At 44.7% G+C, this 18625-nt stretch overlaps 2 protein-coding genes across 2 annotated transcripts; one reads left to right on the top strand and one right to left on the bottom strand.

Moving 5' to 3' along the window:
- Positions 1–70: 70 nt before the first annotated feature.
- Positions 71–14884, bottom strand: prpf8 (pre-mRNA processing factor 8). Its single transcript, XM_047035260.1, is given in 44 exon segments — positions 71–763; positions 1087–1289; positions 1569–1708; positions 1827–1967; positions 2075–2216; positions 2329–2568; positions 2821–3014; positions 3243–3416; positions 3546–3659; positions 3796–3924; positions 4152–4389; positions 4618–4809; positions 5030–5190; positions 5309–5455; positions 5612–5741; positions 5945–6114; positions 6247–6382; positions 6505–6684; positions 6904–7151; positions 7246–7362; positions 7473–7683; positions 7809–7955; positions 8123–8361; positions 8562–8749; positions 8950–9142; positions 9326–9452; positions 9544–9707; positions 9789–9995; positions 10127–10323; positions 10470–10599; positions 10786–10920; positions 11039–11158; positions 11297–11486; positions 11597–11716; positions 11902–12092; positions 12401–12506; positions 12604–12652; positions 12655–12728; positions 12865–13077; positions 13196–13414; positions 13570–13734; positions 13841–14009; positions 14099–14219; positions 14711–14884. Coding segments are annotated over 43 exon segments (7014 nt in total). The 5' UTR covers positions 14208–14219; positions 14711–14884; the 3' UTR covers positions 71–608.
- Positions 14885–15020: 136 nt separating this feature from the next.
- zgc:153372 (uncharacterized protein LOC767695 homolog) lies at positions 15021–18592 on the top strand. The gene is made up of 10 exons (XM_047035261.1): positions 15021–15146; positions 15227–15357; positions 15525–15675; positions 15755–15891; positions 16001–16070; positions 16182–16263; positions 16647–16778; positions 16880–17022; positions 17222–17344; positions 17603–18592. The coding sequence occupies exons 1-10, from the start codon at positions 15117–15119 to the stop codon at positions 17690–17692; spliced, it is 1089 nt and encodes a 362-aa protein (XP_046891217.1). The 5' UTR covers positions 15021–15116; the 3' UTR covers positions 17693–18592.
- The last annotated feature ends 33 nt before the right edge of the window (positions 18593–18625 follow it).

Below are 18625 nucleotides of genomic sequence, written 5' to 3'. Positions count from 1 at the left end.
TGATGTTATTTGCCAAAACAAAATTACTTCGAAACTACAAATCACCAAGACACAAATCTTGAGGCAATGGTTATTATAAAAGTTCTTTATTTTGACCCTTTAACCTACAGTGTCCACAATTAATGCACAACATAGCATACGGGTAATGATTGCTAGCGTAAAAAAAACAGACAGACGTCACTTTCAATTACATTTGTTTCTACCTGGGAAAATACGTTTTCTATCCCCTATGAAAAGAAATTCCACATCTATATAAACTACGAGATATGCAGCAGTAACGCTGCACAAACACCAGTTCACTTGTGTCCAAGATAAGCTGCATGAAACAAACAGGTTGTGGAGATCTCATGTGAACGCCTTGCCGAAAACCAATTGTGAGGGAAAAGAGGGCATTTGGAAATAACAAAATACATGTAAAACTTAGGAAACAAACAAAAAGGCCAACTTAAGTGTCCCTAAACTGATAAGCTGACTTCCAATTGTCTCATAACATTGGTAGAAATGCTCAAATGCTTTTATCACAAATGGACCAATTTTCAGAAGGTCCCCATACAAATATATTGTGTACAAAGATGGTAGCCTGGCAGTCAGTGGGTGTGTGGTCTCACTTAGCAATACATGTCCTCACGGTCTGCATTGTAGACCTCGCCTTCCTGCAACGAAGCAAAGTTGAGGAAGTGCGAAGGTCGGTGGACCTCATGGTAGAACTCCTTTGGGTTGGACAGTTGAAGGTCGTACTTCATGTTGGGGTCATGGCGAACACCTGAAAGGGAAAACGATGTGTCATAAGGATGGCTCATGTCATGGCACAGACTAATTGTATGTTAAAAGGTTTTCAAGGGTTGAATTTCAAGGTTTTCGTCGTCGTCGTCATCTGCCGCTTGTCCGGGGATCGGGTCGCGGGTTTCAAGGTTTTGAATGCATGTTAATTGGGTTTCAATTCATCAGAGTTTATAAATTACAAAATATTTCCACAGATTACGCAAGTGCATGATTTTAAGCTGGCAAAGTTGAAAAGATCTTTGCAACAAACTAAAAGCTGTTGAAGCAGAGGTTAACAATGTCATCTAAAATGCCTTTACTCACCCATAAAGTTGTAGTTCCAGGACACCTGGCCAGGCACCATAAAGAAGCCCAGGAAGCGGTCAGACAGCAGCATCTGAACCCTCTCATAGTGGGAGGGCAGGTAGCCCTTGGGGTTGTTGCCCTTGTCTGTATTCTGTCTTCCCCACTCGTAGCCGCTAGGCGTCAGCTTGTAGGCAGTGAGTGTGCACGAGCCTGGGGTGAAGCTGAAAGGAGGATGTTTTTTGTATATGTAGGTTAGCACAGGTTAAGCATTTTGAGGACGGAATTAAAGTGACGCATGTGTTTGTGAGTTTGAAAGTGGAGCTACTGAGTTATTGTGTTCTGAACTAGGGAAAATATAAACAGTATTAATTTGCTTATGGACAGAAATTCGGTAAAATACTAAAACAGATCTAGAGCACACTGATCTGGATGATGCCTGTCAACTTAAATGCAGACAAGACATACAACATGAATTGGACCAAATGAGGAGGGAGTATTACCTGCAGGTGATTATGATGGTCTTCTCTCCGTCCCAGGCTGGGTTGTCGGCCATGATCTTGGCGTGTGAGGTCACATCCTGGGGGGACAGTTGTGGGGACTCGTTGGGCTGAGTGTGGATCCAGCCCAGGGGCTCCATCTCCTGCAGAGGGGGAGGAAGAGGAGAGAGATATGAGGTGTCACATAAGGATCCAGGGTTAGGGCAGGTTTGTTTATTGTTTAGGTGTGTGTGTGTGGGTGAGTGTGCGTGCGCATCTGACCTTGAGGTACTCATGTCCAGGCAGCTGATTGGGCAGGTGGACAGTCTGATGCGTTCCCCATTGAGGCACCATGACGATACAGCGAATCTCCTTCACCTGGGGGTTGTCAGGGGGACTGGTGCCATAGAGGTAGCCTGCAATCTAGACACACACAAACATTAACATTTAACGATGGATCAAAGTAACAGATGCCATGTCTCAGCTGAGGTTAACTTGGTAAAAGTAGTTCTATAGGGTGTTGTACAGACCTGGGCACGCAGGTCAGAGATACAGATAAACTTCTTGAGCACATTCTTGGGCAGAATGTAGGTGTAGCCGGTCTCTTTGATGTCGTCAGACGACACGTAGATGTGATTGGTCCTTAGGTGCAGGTTGGCTGCAGAGATGGCCCTGTGGGAGGAGGCCAATCAATTAATTTTAATGTGTTGAAAAGAAAAACGGAATAATGTAATAAACTAAAAATACACCAAGTCTTATGCCTTCTCCAAAATCCCCTCCGTACCTGACCCTCCATTCGGTCTTGGAGGAGAAGGTCTGGGTCTCGTAGTTGGAGGTGGTGGAAGTGATGATCTCGTCTCCGTGTTTGTTGACGGTGCGCGTCTGCGTGGCCGTCAGCTGAGACTGCTCCTTCGTCTGCTTCTCGATCTCGGCGATCTGCTGCCGCTGCTGAGACGGGGCAGAGATCTCCATGCCCAGGATGATGTCACGGATCTCAGACTGGGTCAGGGACGCCACATTCACACTGAGGGGAGGAAAGAGGAGGATGGATGTCAGGGACCGCTGATACGTTTACATTACAGATACATTCATGATCAATGCGCCGTTAAAATCATTTATTTAATGACATAAAACCAGACTTTTTATATGAAATGGAAAATGCAAATCTTTCAAGTGAATAACCTTAGTGGTAAAAAACGAGACGGCCCTCAAATGCTTAAGACAGGTTTATGTAACCTTATGCATACTTTATGAACCTCCCTAAGGAATAACTCACTTGTTCTTCTTGCCATAGTCGGCAAGGATGAGGTCTTTCAGCTGCACCTCAACCTTAATCCATTCCTCGTCGGTCAGCGTGGGCCAGATGTGATGGGGCTCTGTGATGGTAGTCTTGTCAGGCTTCAGAATCACCTTGGCACGGTCATTGTTCACATGGAGCGCTCTCAGGATCAAGATGAGACGGGAGAATGCCTAGAGGGTCCAACAAGTATGAAGAAAAAGCCAGGGTTAATATGGTTCTTAAAATCTTTTGAGATGGTATGTAGCAGGATTAAGTTGTGGACCAACAAGCAACTTCTTTAAAATGCCATTTCTCTCCCTGTCTGTACCCATTTGAACACACCCTGCTTGAATCAATGTGTCATTGGAAAAAGCTGTCATCCCTAATGATGCCTTCACGGCTGGTGGAGCATCCCTCACCGTGTAGGAGGAGATGGTCTTGAGCCAGTCGTCGTAGAGATTGAAAAGGACCATCTGAGGCTCAGTGGCCTTGAGGATCAGGTCTCCAAACTTCTCCACCTTCAGACAGGCTTGGAAGGGCAGCTGGAGCTCCGAGCCCTTGATCACAATGTTGGGGAAGTCCAGCAAGTGGACCTAAAGAGGTGGCGTAGAGGGGGAGCACGGGTTAGAATACTGCAGATGTAACACAGACAAGGAAAACTGTATGTTCAATATGATTATCTGGGTTCTCTCAAGTTATGTTCTTCCACAGTCAGGTCTCACCTCAAGGGGGTCCAACATGCCCTTCCTGGTCACGATGATCTGTTTAGGCTGCTCCTCCACAGGGAGGGAGCGAATCAGAGCTGCCACCTCCTCAGCAGTCTTCCACTTGGCCAACTACAGAGACACAGGAGAAACACAAAAAGACGAATATAGTACTTGGTTAGAGTATTACACATAGATGGATGATAGAGTAATATTCAAATAGAGGATAAATAACCAATTCATTTGGCGTGTAGACTAAAGGGTATACCTGTCCCAGACGTTTCTGTCCCGCCCACACAGAGGTGTGGATGATCTTGAGGAAGAGCTGACCAGTCCTGGGGTTGAAGATGAAGATGGCTCCGTTGATGGGCTTAGTGGTCAAGTTACCCTCAAAGGTCTAGAAAGAGACAAAGCAAGATTACTAAATATTGATGTCTGCGTGTGAGGCATTATTGAAACCCATACATTTCTTGTAGCATATAAAATGTGTTCCCAAAAGCAGGTCATAACCTAGTCTTTGGACCAATAACAAAATCCATGTGAAAACCTTATAGGCGTTTCATGAAACATACTGCCAATTATGACAAGTCTGAAACCTGACAGATAATGCCTCCTTCTCCTCACCTTGTGGATGGTGACTCTGTAGACATTGGTGTCGTCCACAAACCAGATGATCTGGTTTGAGAAGAGCTCTCCGTAGTTCTGGGAGGACAGGTAAGGCTCAGTGGGCTCAGAGGAGTAGAGCTGCAGACCCTTGCGGATGCGCTCTCTCAGTACGTACAGGGCAGGGTTGGCCTTCATGATCTTAGCCATGGCCTGTTGAATCAGGGGCTTGCCTCCAGGGAACCAGTTACCATAGCCGCTGGGGAGAGAGAAGACAATGTTTTATTACACATTCAGAATTAGAAGGAAAATAAATCCTAATGATATCCATGCTTTCTGTATTTGTAATGGTCACTACTATTTGTTCAATTTATCAAGTGCCAATAGCTAAGGTAGCTTACTCATGCTCTGTAGACTCATGTATTTTATGTTGATTCTGCAGCAAGACCAGCATTCAGACAAAAAAAAAAACATGCTAATTGCTAACCTGTGAAGGTTGTAGGCCAGGTCGATGGCAATGAGCACTCCGGTGGGAGATGGGTAGATGCTCATGTTGTCGGTGGTGTAGTCCAGGAACTTGGCGCGAGCGTAGCGCTCAATATCGTGAGAGTCGTAGTCGCCCCAGCGGAGCTGAATGTCAATCCAGTATTTCTGGGTGGTGGTGCTGTCCATAACATCCCTGAGGAGGAGAGAGGACAGTGCTCTCATACACAAACAGACATGACAAAATGCACTGCTGTGTAACATGAGACATTTTTCACTTCCTTTAAAATCACAAAAATGTCAATTAGTCATATCTTTAAGGTTATGATAACATAATAAATACATCACATTCTCCAACAATCCCTCTATGCAAACTTTATGCCAAGTCAGTGTTAAGCATCGAGTCTTGTACGCACTTTGAGTCTGCCAGCAGGGAAGGACGAGAAACGTTCCACTTGTAGGAGGCGAAGAGGAGGATGTCTGCACAGGACGAGTTCATCTTGTAAGACTTCCTGGGGTGGATGGTCTCCTTCTGGACGGTCTCAATCTCCAGGGCATCCAGCTCCTGGTCAAACACCTGAACAACACACATGGAAGACACTAAAGACCGGCATGTAGGTGGATTTGTGTGTGATGACACTGACCTATGGAACACTAAAGTGTTAGGACTGGTACAATTCCTTATGAAGGTTTACCTGACAGAGATCCATCACAACGCTCTCGTGGATCTTTTGCCACAAGTGAGCCCTGAAGATCTGGATGAGGGAGATCTTCAGAGTGGGGATCTTGCCGTGCATGAAGATGCCAGTCAAATCCAGCTGCACCTGGAAACCCACGTACACCTACAAGAGCGAAAGAACGAATAAGTAGAACCAACCATTAAGTATTAACAACAAAGAGATGGCAGACAATCAAAAGGAGCCAAATCCTTCCATTTATAAACAGTCAGACAAACATCTATGTTCAAATCCATTCTGACACAGCCTTTATCCCCTTACGTTGGCTCTGTTGATGGTGGGGGACCACCACAGGGTGAAGCGACGGTTAGGGATCTGGTTCAGACCAGACCTTTGGGCGTTGGTCAGCTTCTTCCACTTCATAGACTCCTCAAAGCCACTGGCTTTCTCCCTGTGGAGAAGTGAAGGATGGAAATAGGTTGAATAATGAACAACTTTTCTAAATACTGGAATATTCGTAAATTTCAATTATTGTAAAAGTACATAACGTGGAGATTCAGAGTGACTACTGAATATGTTAGAAACAGAAGACTCTGAAAGCCTGCCTCCAGTTGTGGTGCTCTACACCAGACATGCAGTATTAAGTTGACCCACCAGAAGAGACCCTCCCAGGTGGGGAAGTAGGTGCCCTTGAAGAGGGTGTGCTCCAGAATCCCCTCCACGCCACCCAAGGCCTGGATCATGTCTGTTCGGTAGTTGTTCAAGTTCCACAGTTTGCCGTCGTGTCTCTGGTGGGTCCACCAGAACGGATTCTGCTTCAGAACCTTGAATCAACAACAAAAAAAAGACATTAGGCTTTGTAATCCAGCAGTTATCATATAATCTAAATTGCATACATATCCAGGTTTAGGTTATCCCTATCCCATGTATTATGTAACTTGAATGCGGCCTGTTACCTGGTACTGTTTGAAGTCGGTCCTGACTCTCCAGCCCTTATCGTAGGCTAGGGTGTGTCTGTCCTTCTGGAAGAGAGTGTTGATACGAGGGATGCCTCTATCCCACGAGTCCTCCAAGTCCTCTAGAGTCAAACGCCTGAAGCATTCACAGATAGTTATTAGCTTTTACGGTTCACAACTCATGGAACTCAACCATAACACTAGACAAGTTTCTGAAATATAACCTTATAAAGTTTGATGAATTGACTTGTGCAGTACCTGTTCTGGGCGATAGCCTCCTGCCTCTTGAGGGCGTACTCAGCCCACACTCTCTGGGAGTCGATGAACTCGCTCTCCCAGGGCTGGATGTAGCGGTACAAGTTAGGGATCAGCTGGTCCTCCTCGTGGCTCATACCTGAACGGAAGTGAGTGATGCCCACGTCTGTCTGCTTGGACCACCTGGGGGGGAGCGCATTCACACAAGGCTGTCATGGCGTCTTTTCAATCCCAGATCATCATCATAATGAATAAACATCCCATTTCAAACCATAGAAATTATTTAAATCCCTGCCATTTCATATAGTTTTGATAAGTTATCCAATGCCGGGTACAGCAGATGGTAGAAAGCCTACACAATCTCCCGATGATGAGAGTAAACGTTTGGTCTCTGTAGCTTACCTGAGGTCAGACTGGGGGATGAGCACGTGGCCCATGGACAGCATGCCCAGACCTCCCAGCTCCTTTGGCGTGTAAAACACCACAGGGGGGAAGCGACTGGGCATCTTGGAGTTGAGGCCAATCTTGATACGAGTCTGGATTTTGTTCTCGCATTTGACCAGCAGGTCTAGCAGCTCCTGGGTATTGACGACCGCCTCACGGAAGTATGTCATCAGGCCGATCAGTGCTGTGTTCCACTTGTTCACAATCTGGAGAAGGAGATGGGGGAAGTAATTTGTATATGCCCAGGTGTTTACCAAAATGTGCCACAACCTAAAGTAGTGATATGGAAGATGGGCAAACCTTGGTGAAGGTGGTGGATCCTGAGGCCATGAGGATCTGACGCACTCTGTTGTGGAAGCGCTGCATGGACTCATCGTCCACACGCAGGAAACACTGCGCTGTCCTCTCTTTGGTTACCTAGAACCACACACACCAAACTGTCATCAAGTGGCAAACTACTCGGCAGGTAAAAAATTCCTCATTCATTGATTTTCCCAACATTCCACCCCTTTGATCACAAACCCCACCTCGTTCTGCAGGTTCCAAACCCCGTCCTTGTGGGTGAACTCCTCATAGCTGGTGCGGCACTTGGGCAGGATGCGGCACTCGAAGCCGCACATGTTGAACAGCAGGTTGGGGTTGTCTTTGCTGTAGACCGACACAAAGCTGTTCTCCCACTGCACCGTGGTCACGGAGCGAGGCAGGCGGTTCTTAATGTCCCAGAACACGGCACGGCCACTGAAAGGTTTAAACAGATGAAGAAACACTTTAACTAAATGGAAATGTTAGAGCATTCAGTTATTGATAATAAACAGACAAAGAGGGAAGGTTCTAGAAACAAACTCTCACTGTCAGGGACTCACAGGTTGACGTCATGCTTCATCAGTCTCATGCGGGCGTCACGGGGCCAGCATTTCTTGTTGTTGTAGCCCACGATGTTCTCGTTGTTGGGGTCAGGGTGCTCTGTCAAGTATCTCTGGATCAGATCTCTGGCCTCGTCTGCGGTGAACCTGGGATGGTGGAGGGGAGATCAAGATTTATTCGGGGGGGAAAAAAGAAGGACATCTTACACCTTGTACAGGTTACAAAAGTTTCCCAACCTATTCTCCTTGAGCACCAGACTGATTCCACGTCTTCAATGCAGAACCAGCATTTTTTCGGGATTATTTGATGTTACCTGAAGAAGATGTGGATGCGGTCGATGTATCGGCAGTACAGGCGGATAGGGTGGGCGCTCTCAGTAGCCGTGTCCTGGAAGCTGAGGAAGTCATTGGGCATCTGTGGGGGGCCGGCCATCTCGCTAGCACGGTGCAGGCCAAGCACAAGGAGGTCCATGACCAGGCCGTAGTACTGCACTATGAAGGAGGCAAACTGCAGCCCACGGATGATGCCGTACGAGTTGGTGTGGTTCATGTCCTGGGGGGAAGGAGGAATATGGTTCTACTTCAAACAAATGGTGAGGGTAATTGTGTTATCCCAATATATTTTGTCTGGTAGGCAATATATCTTTATAAAGCAAGAATAAAACACAACTCGTGTATTTAAAGACAAATAGAACACTTGTACTTTAGATTTTGTGCCACACCAGTTAGGATGGTCTTCCTGCTTCTACTCACCTTGTAGTTGATGACCACGTTGTTCTTGGCTGTCATGTAGTCAGCAATGTTGTGGTCCACGATGAGACGCAGCAATCTGTTGAGCAGCGTCAAATCGATCTTCTCATACATCTTCTCGTAGCGCGACTCCAGCATCACGTTACACTCGCCCTCTGTGGTCTCCCACACGTCCTGCAGGTTGTTGACACCTGAGACAAAAACACAAGTTGAATGCATTTAACTGAAGCTCAAGCAGTACTCTGCCTTCTGTACCCAGCACAACCTGTTTGTGGCAGGGCAGCTGAATTGTGGTTGCAGTGGGTTGATTAATGACTACCAAATAAATACAACTGAAACCAAAGCTCACATATGCATAGTCACCATAAAGATGTTCCCTCCCAGTCCTTACCTTGGCACCACTTGTAAACCAGCAGTGGTGGGGGCTCTGTGTCTGCTGGTTTGATCCAAGGCGGGAAGAGGCGGCGCTTGTCGGCCTCATACCACAGGTACTGGTCCAGGTAGGCGTCTGTGATCTTCTCCAGGGGCTCCACGTCGTACACGGGCACGAGGTGGCTGTACAGATCCATGAACTCAATACCCACCTAGGGCACAGGGAACAGAGCACAGCAGGGACTGGCTGAGACAGGTGGGAGTGACATGGGTGAATGCTGTGATCAGAACGGGAGATTTCTCTTTCTCTCCCCTTTTAGTTGAGCTAAACCTCAATAGAAGGTAAACTGTGGCATACCCATGAACACAGTAACACAGTGAGAAAGGGCACCAACCTCTTTGAAGGCTCTCTGAGTGAGCAGGTGACGCTTGATCCTGGAAAGGGCCTCGTGGGGGTTGTCATAAGCCTGCTCGATCAGACCCAGCTCCTCTCGCTGGGACTGGTTCAGCCTGGACTTCACACTGACAAACACAACAGCCAATTAGAGACCATTTTGAGAGGGGGTATATTTCTTGTTTAATAAAAAATAATGAACAGAATAGATGGTATTACCTGTAAGCCTCTTTGAGCCTCTCCAGGGCTAGGATGAGCAGCTTTGTGTCGTGTTTGTAGGAGAGTGGCGGGAAAGGAATGGGGGAGAAGCGTCTGCTCTCCAGCCAATGCACCGTGGTGGTGTAGATGGCCACAGCCTCCTCAGCTGTGATGTACGGCCCATCCTAGAGGGAGACATTGGCCCGTTTAAAACACGGAAAACCCACCAACGGCTCCCGCATGTGTACAAGGACATGTGTTTGTACCTTGAGGTAGTTGTGCTGTCGCTCTTGCTCCGCCTTCAGGTACAGACGGGTCAGCCTGCCCAGGTTCTTCTTGCACACCGTCTTGTCCACTGTGGCGCCGCGCCTGATTCGCTCACGGTTGTAGTGGGCTGTGTTGGTCCACCAATCCGCTTTGGCCTTCACGTAGCGCAGGATCATGTTTTCGATGGGGGTGGGCAGGCCTGGCACCTAGAGTAGCGTGGGAGAATGGTCAAAAACAGGGTCCTTGTTTGGGATCAGTTTATACTCAATGGCTGGAAAAAAAATATTCACTGTATACAAAACGTTTAAAACAATAGGCTGACCATTTAAAATCTTACCTTCCAGGGAATGTTGGCTTTCCAGCATCTCCAGGACTCACTGAGGTGCTGCAGGATGGTCCTGGCCTTGTTCTGCTTGATGCCCTCGGGCATCATATCCAGGATGTCGTGCATGACGGCAGCACGCAGCTCCAGGTCGAAGTGGGACTCCACTCGCTGCTTAGTCACAGTCTTGGCCACACCCTTGGAGTGACGGCCTGTTTACAGGCAGGGATATGGGGGTTGTTTATTACGATCATATTACTGCTTATGAGTTCAGATGTCATAAAATAAATTCTGTTATAGATTAAAGTTCCTATTCTCAAGTATCTTACTCAAGTCAGGTGAAAAAAAGGGGTCCTACCTTCAAACTGCCTGGCCAGCAAGTTGCCCAACCATCTTTCCAGCAAAGGGGTGATGCCCCTCATGAAGAAGAGCCACACCCTCCAGCCTGGTGCCCAGAAGCCACAGCCTGGACCCTTGCCCACAGGGCCCTGGGAACATACAATGACACCTAACATGAGGGTGGGCGTAGTAATTGCCATGGTTATGGTGGAGGTTAGGATAAAAAATACACCTAGTTTCACAGAAGTAGTACTTGTGTACCATGGCTACAATGTCTTGTGAATACACTCGATTTTGTACATGAACAGAAATGGAGTGTGTGAGTGTGTACTCACAGTGTTGAAGCGGTAGTAGATGAGATGCTTGAGATCCTTGCACATGCGGATCTGTCTCATCAGCTTGTACTTGTAGCGGTACATGCCTGTCAGCTGGCCCACGTGAGCAAAGATGTACTGAATCCCATCTGAAAGCTACAACACAGGGATGGGGGGGGGGTACCTTAGCCATTTGTTTCCTCAATACCACAACACCACAGTGAAGGTTTCTTTGTTTAAACAGTAGTTCAGTATTTATATAAGTGACCCTCACCTGGAAGGCGTCAACGTTGCCCAGTCTGTACTGCACGTGGCTGTCCACCACGAGCTTGCTGAGACGCAGCACCTCTCTGCACAGATGGAAAGCATTTCCGAATCTGGACTTCTTACGCTCCTGAAGGAGAGAAAGAAACCACACAGGCCTACATTATACCAGGCTAGTAATCCAAACACAAACGACAACAATACAGAGAGCACTGACCGCAGGCTACAAATAAGGGGTTAAAATAAAATAATTTGGATCGTCCCATACCTTGGTGGTGAGCGTCTTGACAGGCTTCAGGTTGAAGTTATAGTCCAGATGCAGGTAGTTGAGGTTCTTACGGTGGATGAGCAGATTGAGCATGTTGTAGCCCTGTCTGCAGACCTGCAGGCCCACCTCCACCCAATCCAGCTTGGTTGACTGGAAGAACTTGGTGGCCTTGAACGAGCGGAAGAGGTACCTAGAAAAACATGGGGGGAGGAATTATTATTTTCAGATCTTGTAAATCACTGTACAATCCATCTGATAAATCAAATTCCATAATTTATAAAAGCTGTATTTTATGCTCACCTCTTCTTCTGGGCCTTGGGTGGTCTGTGCTTGAGAGCGTTGAGCACGTAGTACTTCAGCAACTTCTGGTAGGACACACGCACCTTCACTGGCTGGCCAGCGGGGCAGTGTTCACGATACCTACGACAGAAAGTGCACAGTCTTTAGTAAGGATTATGGTGGAATATCTAGCATCTTCGATTACATTTCCAAAATCAAAAAACCAAGATACAGACACCCAGTCTGTGACATAAAGCCTGCATATACTAGAACAATGGTCTGACATGAATGCAGTAATTAAATCAATGTCCAAAACGTCTTTCTACCAGTTCTTGATGAGAGGGATGTCAATGGCGCGCCTGGTCCTCCCAGAGCGCAGGTTGAAGGGGCGGGGCGCCCAGAGCAGTGCAATCCCATTGGCTGTGTTGTCTGTGTAGAGGGGCGTTTCCTTCAGCAGGGGCTCCACATACTCAGGCAGCTCAAACTCCTCATCATCTTCAGGCAGAGGCTCTTGACTCTGAGAATTTTGAGGTTGGTTATGAGTACACACTAACTTAAGAACACTGGGAACCAAACTATAGTTTTGTTTTTCTTCACAATGTCTGTTGAGACATAATTGAGAACTGTGTGTGGGGTGTCTGAATGATGAGAAACCAAATGCAGATGCAGCCGGTAATACAAATCATCATTCATATTGATGTTACTCCATTTCTTACGCACGAGCAAGCAAACCAATGCAATTGCGCCTTTGTAGGAGGTCCATTTAGGAAATCATACATGAAAATAAACACGAAAGAGAGGAGGTTGCTTATAAAGCAAGCTTACTTTGACAGAGTGTCTGTGGGAGATGGGGTTGATCAGGGGATCAAAGTAGAACGCTGGCAAGTCCGGATCCTCTGTCTTAATGAACACCACATTTGGGGTATGGTACCTGCAGAGCAGCAAGATTAGTCATGAAGAATACACCAAAACAGGAAATTACATTATAGCTATGAACATGAATATTGCTTGGGTCTCCTTCTGCTCACCAGGTGAGATGAACATGGTGCGGCAGGTTGTTGTACAGGTAGGGAAAGCGATCTTGTACTCTGTCCTGATTGGCTGCCGGATAATGATCTTGTTGATATCATTGAACTCATTCCAGTCCTCATCCCTGAGTCAAGGTAGAGGCAAAGGGTTAGCTATGGGACAATTATCTCAAGCTTCTCCATATTTAGTACAAATATATTAGGTCTTTAAAATAGTTTTAGGTTCAATTATGTAATTTAAATAATGATTTGAGTTCTCACTGGAGATTGATATCCCTGACAAGTGGTTCAAACTTGGGTCCTCCTGGGATGGCCATGTTCAGGGCCTTAGAAGTGAAGAAGGCCTTGAGGTCAAACAGGTAGAAGTAGTTGCAGTCAACCAGGTCTGTCAGTAGCTGGTTAGCTAGACGATACAGAGTTGACATCATGGGTAGGGTGAACTGCCAGCGCCGGTATGTGGTGCCGTTCACATACCTAGAGGAGGGGGGAAGAATGAAGTTTAGCGTTTTAGGTTTTACATCAAGGACATGCACTTGGCACATATTCTACCCAGCCATGTGTAATGAAAGGTCTTGTTTCCGGCCTCACTCACTTGGTGCTGTCCTTGAGCGGCTGGTGCTCATACAGCCACTCTGCCACCGGGGAGTCCTCGTCAGCATCCAGCTCCATCTGGATGGCCTCCAGGGGCTCCACATCCAAGATGTTGTCGGCGTAATCCAGAGGAGGCTCCTCATCATCGAAGGGCGGAAAGCGCATGCGCTTGAAGTGCCGACGGTCTCTCTTCTCGCGACGCATCATGATCCACATGGCACTGTCATCAAATGGGGAAAAATGTATACAGAAAAAGTTGAGTTGACAGGAAATCATTTCAACGGACAATCTTCGTGAAAATCTTTTTTTTTTTTACAGTCGAAATAGAAATGTCTAAAACAATAAGTCAGTAACAGCTGAATGACCATGACCTACCCCCACTGGGCGATGTAGACTGGCTCTATGACCCATGGGATTTCATTGACGAAGGAAATGGCTCCTGTGATGTGGTAGAGCACAGGCACATCTCTGATCTGCTCCCAGGGCATGGGCATGTTCTCAAGCAGCTTCAGAACAGCATGGGGCATGTACTTCAGGGCTCTGGAAATCATATAAAAAGGGTTAGGGGAGTTTTGATAATGCCATATGGTCTTGCTAGTCTGAATGTATGCAAATATGAACTTAAAGATGCAACAAAATATCCTACCCAAGGTAGACCCTCTTATCGTGGCGGAACTTCCTATTGGTCATGTCACCATGGTCCCTGATGATTTTGCGGACATGTTCAGGTGGCATGTCCTCCTTCTGGGCATCCACAAACCCAAACTTTCTCTTCTCAGAGTAGCGCTTTGCCTGGAGTTGCTGCCATTTTCTTGCTAAAGAATTAGAACAGCGTGTTGTTAGACCTAATCCAATACATCAAAACAATTAGTAGAAATGACTCTTTCCCAGTTATTAAACACACCTTTCTCTTGCAGTTTTTCCTCTGACATGTAGTCTGGGACCTGAACTGGAGGGGGTATCCCTGGTGGCATTCCTCCGGGAACACCTCTGTAGGGGAAGGCAGCTGCCATGGCGCCTCAAATCTAGTATGTTACAAAGGAATACGTGACCAGAGAAGACAAACCTGTATCTATACCGACTACTGCATAACAAGTTGGGTAATAGCAATGAAAATCACTAGCTTGCAAAATGTATTGATAGGTCTTTCATAACATCAAGATCTCCAAAATGCTTTAATTTCAGGAGGTGGTGCTGCTATCTAGCTAACTCATGTGGCACGCGCGCACGTCGTGAAATGGGCCCGTAATGTACGAGTTTGAGAACAAAGATTGCATTCCAGTAGAACTTTCTGATTATACAATTGTGCAGAATACAATGAGCAATATTAGATCATTTTACAAAAACAAACAAAAACGGAGTTTAGCTAGGCTACCTACTAACCTAGCCAACAGCTATAGAAGATACTTCCTACTGCTAGTATATTAGCCTAGCATAGCAAGTTATCCGACCAGCAAAATTACACAACAAACAATGAATGCTAGCAATCGTTTGACGTTAGTTGCGAAGAACCCACCTCCTTCCCTTCCAAGGCAACTGCTTTGTGTTGAAAATATTCTTGGTGCACCCTTAATTAAAACAGCATTTCTCTTGATAAATTGAAATAACGTTTCACCGCTTTTCACGTTTGTAGCTGTTGATTTGCCTTCGTCTTAGCCAGAGCACGCAGTCTAAACGACACCGCACGTTTCACGCAGACCATTCACAATCACGTAACGTTTACGCCTTTTCCACAATCTGGCGCTCTACAAACAAGGGGGTTTACGCCAAAAGATCTGCAAACGTAAAGCATATACGTGCTCAATTTTCAATCCCCGGATGTAAATACCGGAGGTCGTCGTTTAGAGTTCAAAGTTCAGTTTAGTGGTTGAACTTGAACACACGCACACACAAGTTATCAAAGTTAGTAACAAAGTAACAACATGACTACTGAAGTGCACGAAAATGTTCAGGTTGGTAGAATCATATAATTATTGTTGGCCTACATAACTGTTTGACGCATTAAATGCCAGTGTTTTTTTGCTCCTGTCAGAAATACTATGGTACTCGGCTGGATTCATCTTGTGATCTACAAACCAATGCTGCCTGCACTTTACCCTGTCGACCAGTACCCAAAAGTGCGGTAAATGCACTTGCTCTTGTTCACCCAGAAGTTACTAAAAGGTATTGCAATCAGGCAATCAATCAAGTTAATGTCTCTAAATGTCAGAAGCAACTACGTAGGCTGCTTAGCCTGAGGGGTCAGTGTGGAACTGACCACTTGAAAGGGCATCTTTGGTTTGATACTGGCCGATGATGGCTATTAATGCTCTTGCACCAAACTTCTTTAGGTTTTTTGGCTGTGGTCTTCCAGTTCCAGAGAAGCTGGAAGGCTGTACAATCCTAGATCTCGGCAGTGGTTCTGGCAGAGACTGCTATGCTCTCAGTAAACTGGTTGGAGAAAGTGGCCATGTCACAGGCATTGATATGACTGAGAATCTGGTACTGCCTATGCAAATATGCATCCATCAAAATAATCTTTCGAATGCGTATTTTGCCTTGATTATTTTGTTCTCTGTAGATTCTTGCATCACAGAAATATATCCAGCACCACCAGGAGAAGTTTGGATATGCAAATCCTAATACCTCATTTGTGAAGGGATATATGGAGAACCTTGGTGAAGCAGGAATACAGAAGGACACAATAGATATTATAGTGTATGTTTTTATTTATATATCCTAAAACACATTCTCAGATTTCCCAATACAATGTAGCCTAAACTAAATTTGATATCCTCTTGATTTCTATTTCTACTCATTCATATAGGTCCAACTGTGTGATCTGTTTGTGCCCTGACAAGAAAACCGTCCTCCAAGAAGCCTACAATGTCCTCAAGGGGAGAGTTGTTTTGTCAAAAATCTTTCTCATGGTGCTGTTAGTGTACTACTGTACAACCAACTAGGGAAACACAATTTGATGTCTCCCTCTCTTTCTGTATGTCTTGTAGGCTGGTGGAGAAATATACTTCAGCGACATGTATGCCAGCAAAGTTGTGCCTGACCTCTTGAAGAAAGATCCAGTTCTATGGGGTAAAAGGGCACATTCTATTTTCAAATAAAAAATTCATTCTTATTTTTTGGAGACGCTGATTAAAATCAATTAAAAGTAATTGCACATACAACTACTGGCCTCTTCAACAAGGCCAAGGACTCCTACTGACATTCATTATTTAATGTTGCTTATTCTTATTCGTATTTAATATTTTATTTACTATTTAAATTGTTTTATTCTTAGATTGTTTAGTTCTTAGGAATAGTTAAACTTTTGTACCTTTACTTAATTTAAGATTCGTATATGTTTAGTGTTTGCACCTCTGCCACAGTAAATTCTGTGTTTGTATAACATACATGGCGAATAAACCGAATTCTGATTCTGAACATGACAAACCACCTGACATGCTATAATAAAACAGGGGAAGGAATGGGCGGTTCTCTGTTTTGGCAAGACTTCATCTCATTGGCGCAACAGGTGGGCTTCAGCACTCCATATCTGGTCTCAGCTAGTCACATCGTGGTCCACAATTGTGAACTAAAAAAAAAAGCAGGTATTATCACTTAAGTATTTTCGTATAAAATATTTTATTATTATAGCATGAACATAATCATCATAGCTAGCTTGACTCCGTCTTATACATTTTTTGTACAGGTGATATTAATTATGCATCTGGCACTTACCGACTCTTCAAGTTACCCCAAAACACCAGTAAGGCCAATGCAATGGTGACCTATAAAGGGACTGTGCCAGACTACCCTAACCAACTTGACTTTGATTCTTTACGCTGTTTTAAGGTACACAGTATTCACAATTTACTACTCATACTACACAAGGGATGGCATTTGCATTTGGTTCAAGTTTCCATACCTTACTCTTCAGCCTAAAACCATATGCATAAGCAGAACATGGTAGTGTGATTCAATTGATAGGAAAGATGTATTTTCACTTTGAAGGCTAAATACTCAAATGTATATCTGTTACTTTGCTGTGCAGAAAGACGAGGCAATCCAGGTTGATTCAGAGATGGCTTTGGTTCTTCAGTGCTCTCGCTTTACCCCTGACTTCAGTATCCAGGTGTTGGATTGTCCTGATGAAAGCCACAATTCAACACCTCAGGTAACTGCAAACGTCTTCCATGTGCTAAATCCAGTCTAAAAAAACACTTGTCAATTCAGTCTATCCACTACTTCTACACATTTTTGGTATAAATTAACTCTAAACTAAGCAAAAAATGTTCAAATTTAAAATAAGAGTAGTACAGAAAATATCTCACTGAAGTGAAAGCAAATAAATAAATGAGTGACAAAAAGGTTAATAGGGTTAAATTCATAAAGTGTAGCTTTTGGCATAATTTTGTTTTTATTTTTCTCTCAGTACTGCCACCTTAATCCTTTCCGTTTGGCTGACAACTTGGGCTCTACAGTAAAACAGTGCTCCAAAACGGGCCAGTCAGAAGGCTGTTAGGCCTGACTACCAGGACTTTGCTGCATATCCGTCTTTTGTAAAACTAGGAAGACATTTTTTTATGTATAGGGCACAAAGAAAGCATCCAGTGTTATCCAGCATCTCAGTGCTGGACCATTTTAGTCTCAGACAAATAAAAGTTATTGCCTTGAATAAAACATGATGTATACGACATTACCTTCATGTTGTACATGTTTTTATTTATTATCATACTACTGTAATTAACATAGTTTGGTAAACAGTCAATTGTATTAACTGCATGATTCAAATAATCTTGTGTGCAGTAATATGTTTTTTTTTTATTTAAAGGACCCTTCTTTATAATCCTTAATGTTAGTTACAAAAAGTAACTTATTTTCCATGTCATTGTCTTAAATGCTGTATAGGCTCCCTTTACATTTAAATATTGTGTAACTAATATAACAATAAAAAAGTCATGACTTTTCAAAAATAGATTTTTACAAAATATATATACAATTGAGTCATCATGTTGGGATATTTGTAATGTATAGCTTTGACCTGTGAATGACAGAAAGCTCTTATGCTACACCAACACATAACATTGGACTGAGTGCAAGTTTCCGGTTCAAAAGGATGCCAGTCTGGAATTAACCTTAGCATGTGTGAGAGATTAGAATAGGGTTAGCAGGGTTTGTGGCTCCAGTTGGTCCTCATGCATAACCAGGACACACATTTTGGTTATTTAGAACCGTGTGAGGTCAAGAGAAAGTGAACAGCTATACTGCTGCATGCATTTGACATCTCTTGATGAAACATGTAGGACCACAATGCTTCATCTAATTAGTTTGACTTGGCTGCAGCATGTATCTAGAATTGAACACTTGCCATTATCTTATAGCGATTCAAACCACCTACTTAATTTGTGGTAGGCCTACCATGTTTATAATTTATAAAATGTGTAAACATTTGGTT

This window comes from Hypomesus transpacificus, chromosome 15 (assembly GCF_021917145.1).
Source record: "Hypomesus transpacificus isolate Combined female chromosome 15, fHypTra1, whole genome shotgun sequence".
Taxonomy (NCBI): Eukaryota; Metazoa; Chordata; class Actinopteri; order Osmeriformes; family Osmeridae; genus Hypomesus; species Hypomesus transpacificus.
The sequence above is the reverse complement of the archived record's forward strand: the minus strand, read 5'-3'. Positions and strand labels throughout refer to the sequence as shown.

Excerpts from the sequence above, each read along its gene's own strand:
- zgc:153372 (XM_047035261.1), top strand. The coding sequence starts at position 15,117 with ATGACTACTGAAGTGCACGAAAATGTTCAG. Across the intron at positions 16,779-16,879 it reads TGAACTAAAAAAAAAAGCAG|GTGATATTAATTATGCATCT; the intron begins GTATTATCACTT and ends TTTTTTGTACAG. Across the intron at positions 17,345-17,602 it reads GCCACAATTCAACACCTCAG|TACTGCCACCTTAATCCTTT; the intron begins GTAACTGCAAAC and ends TTTTTCTCTCAG.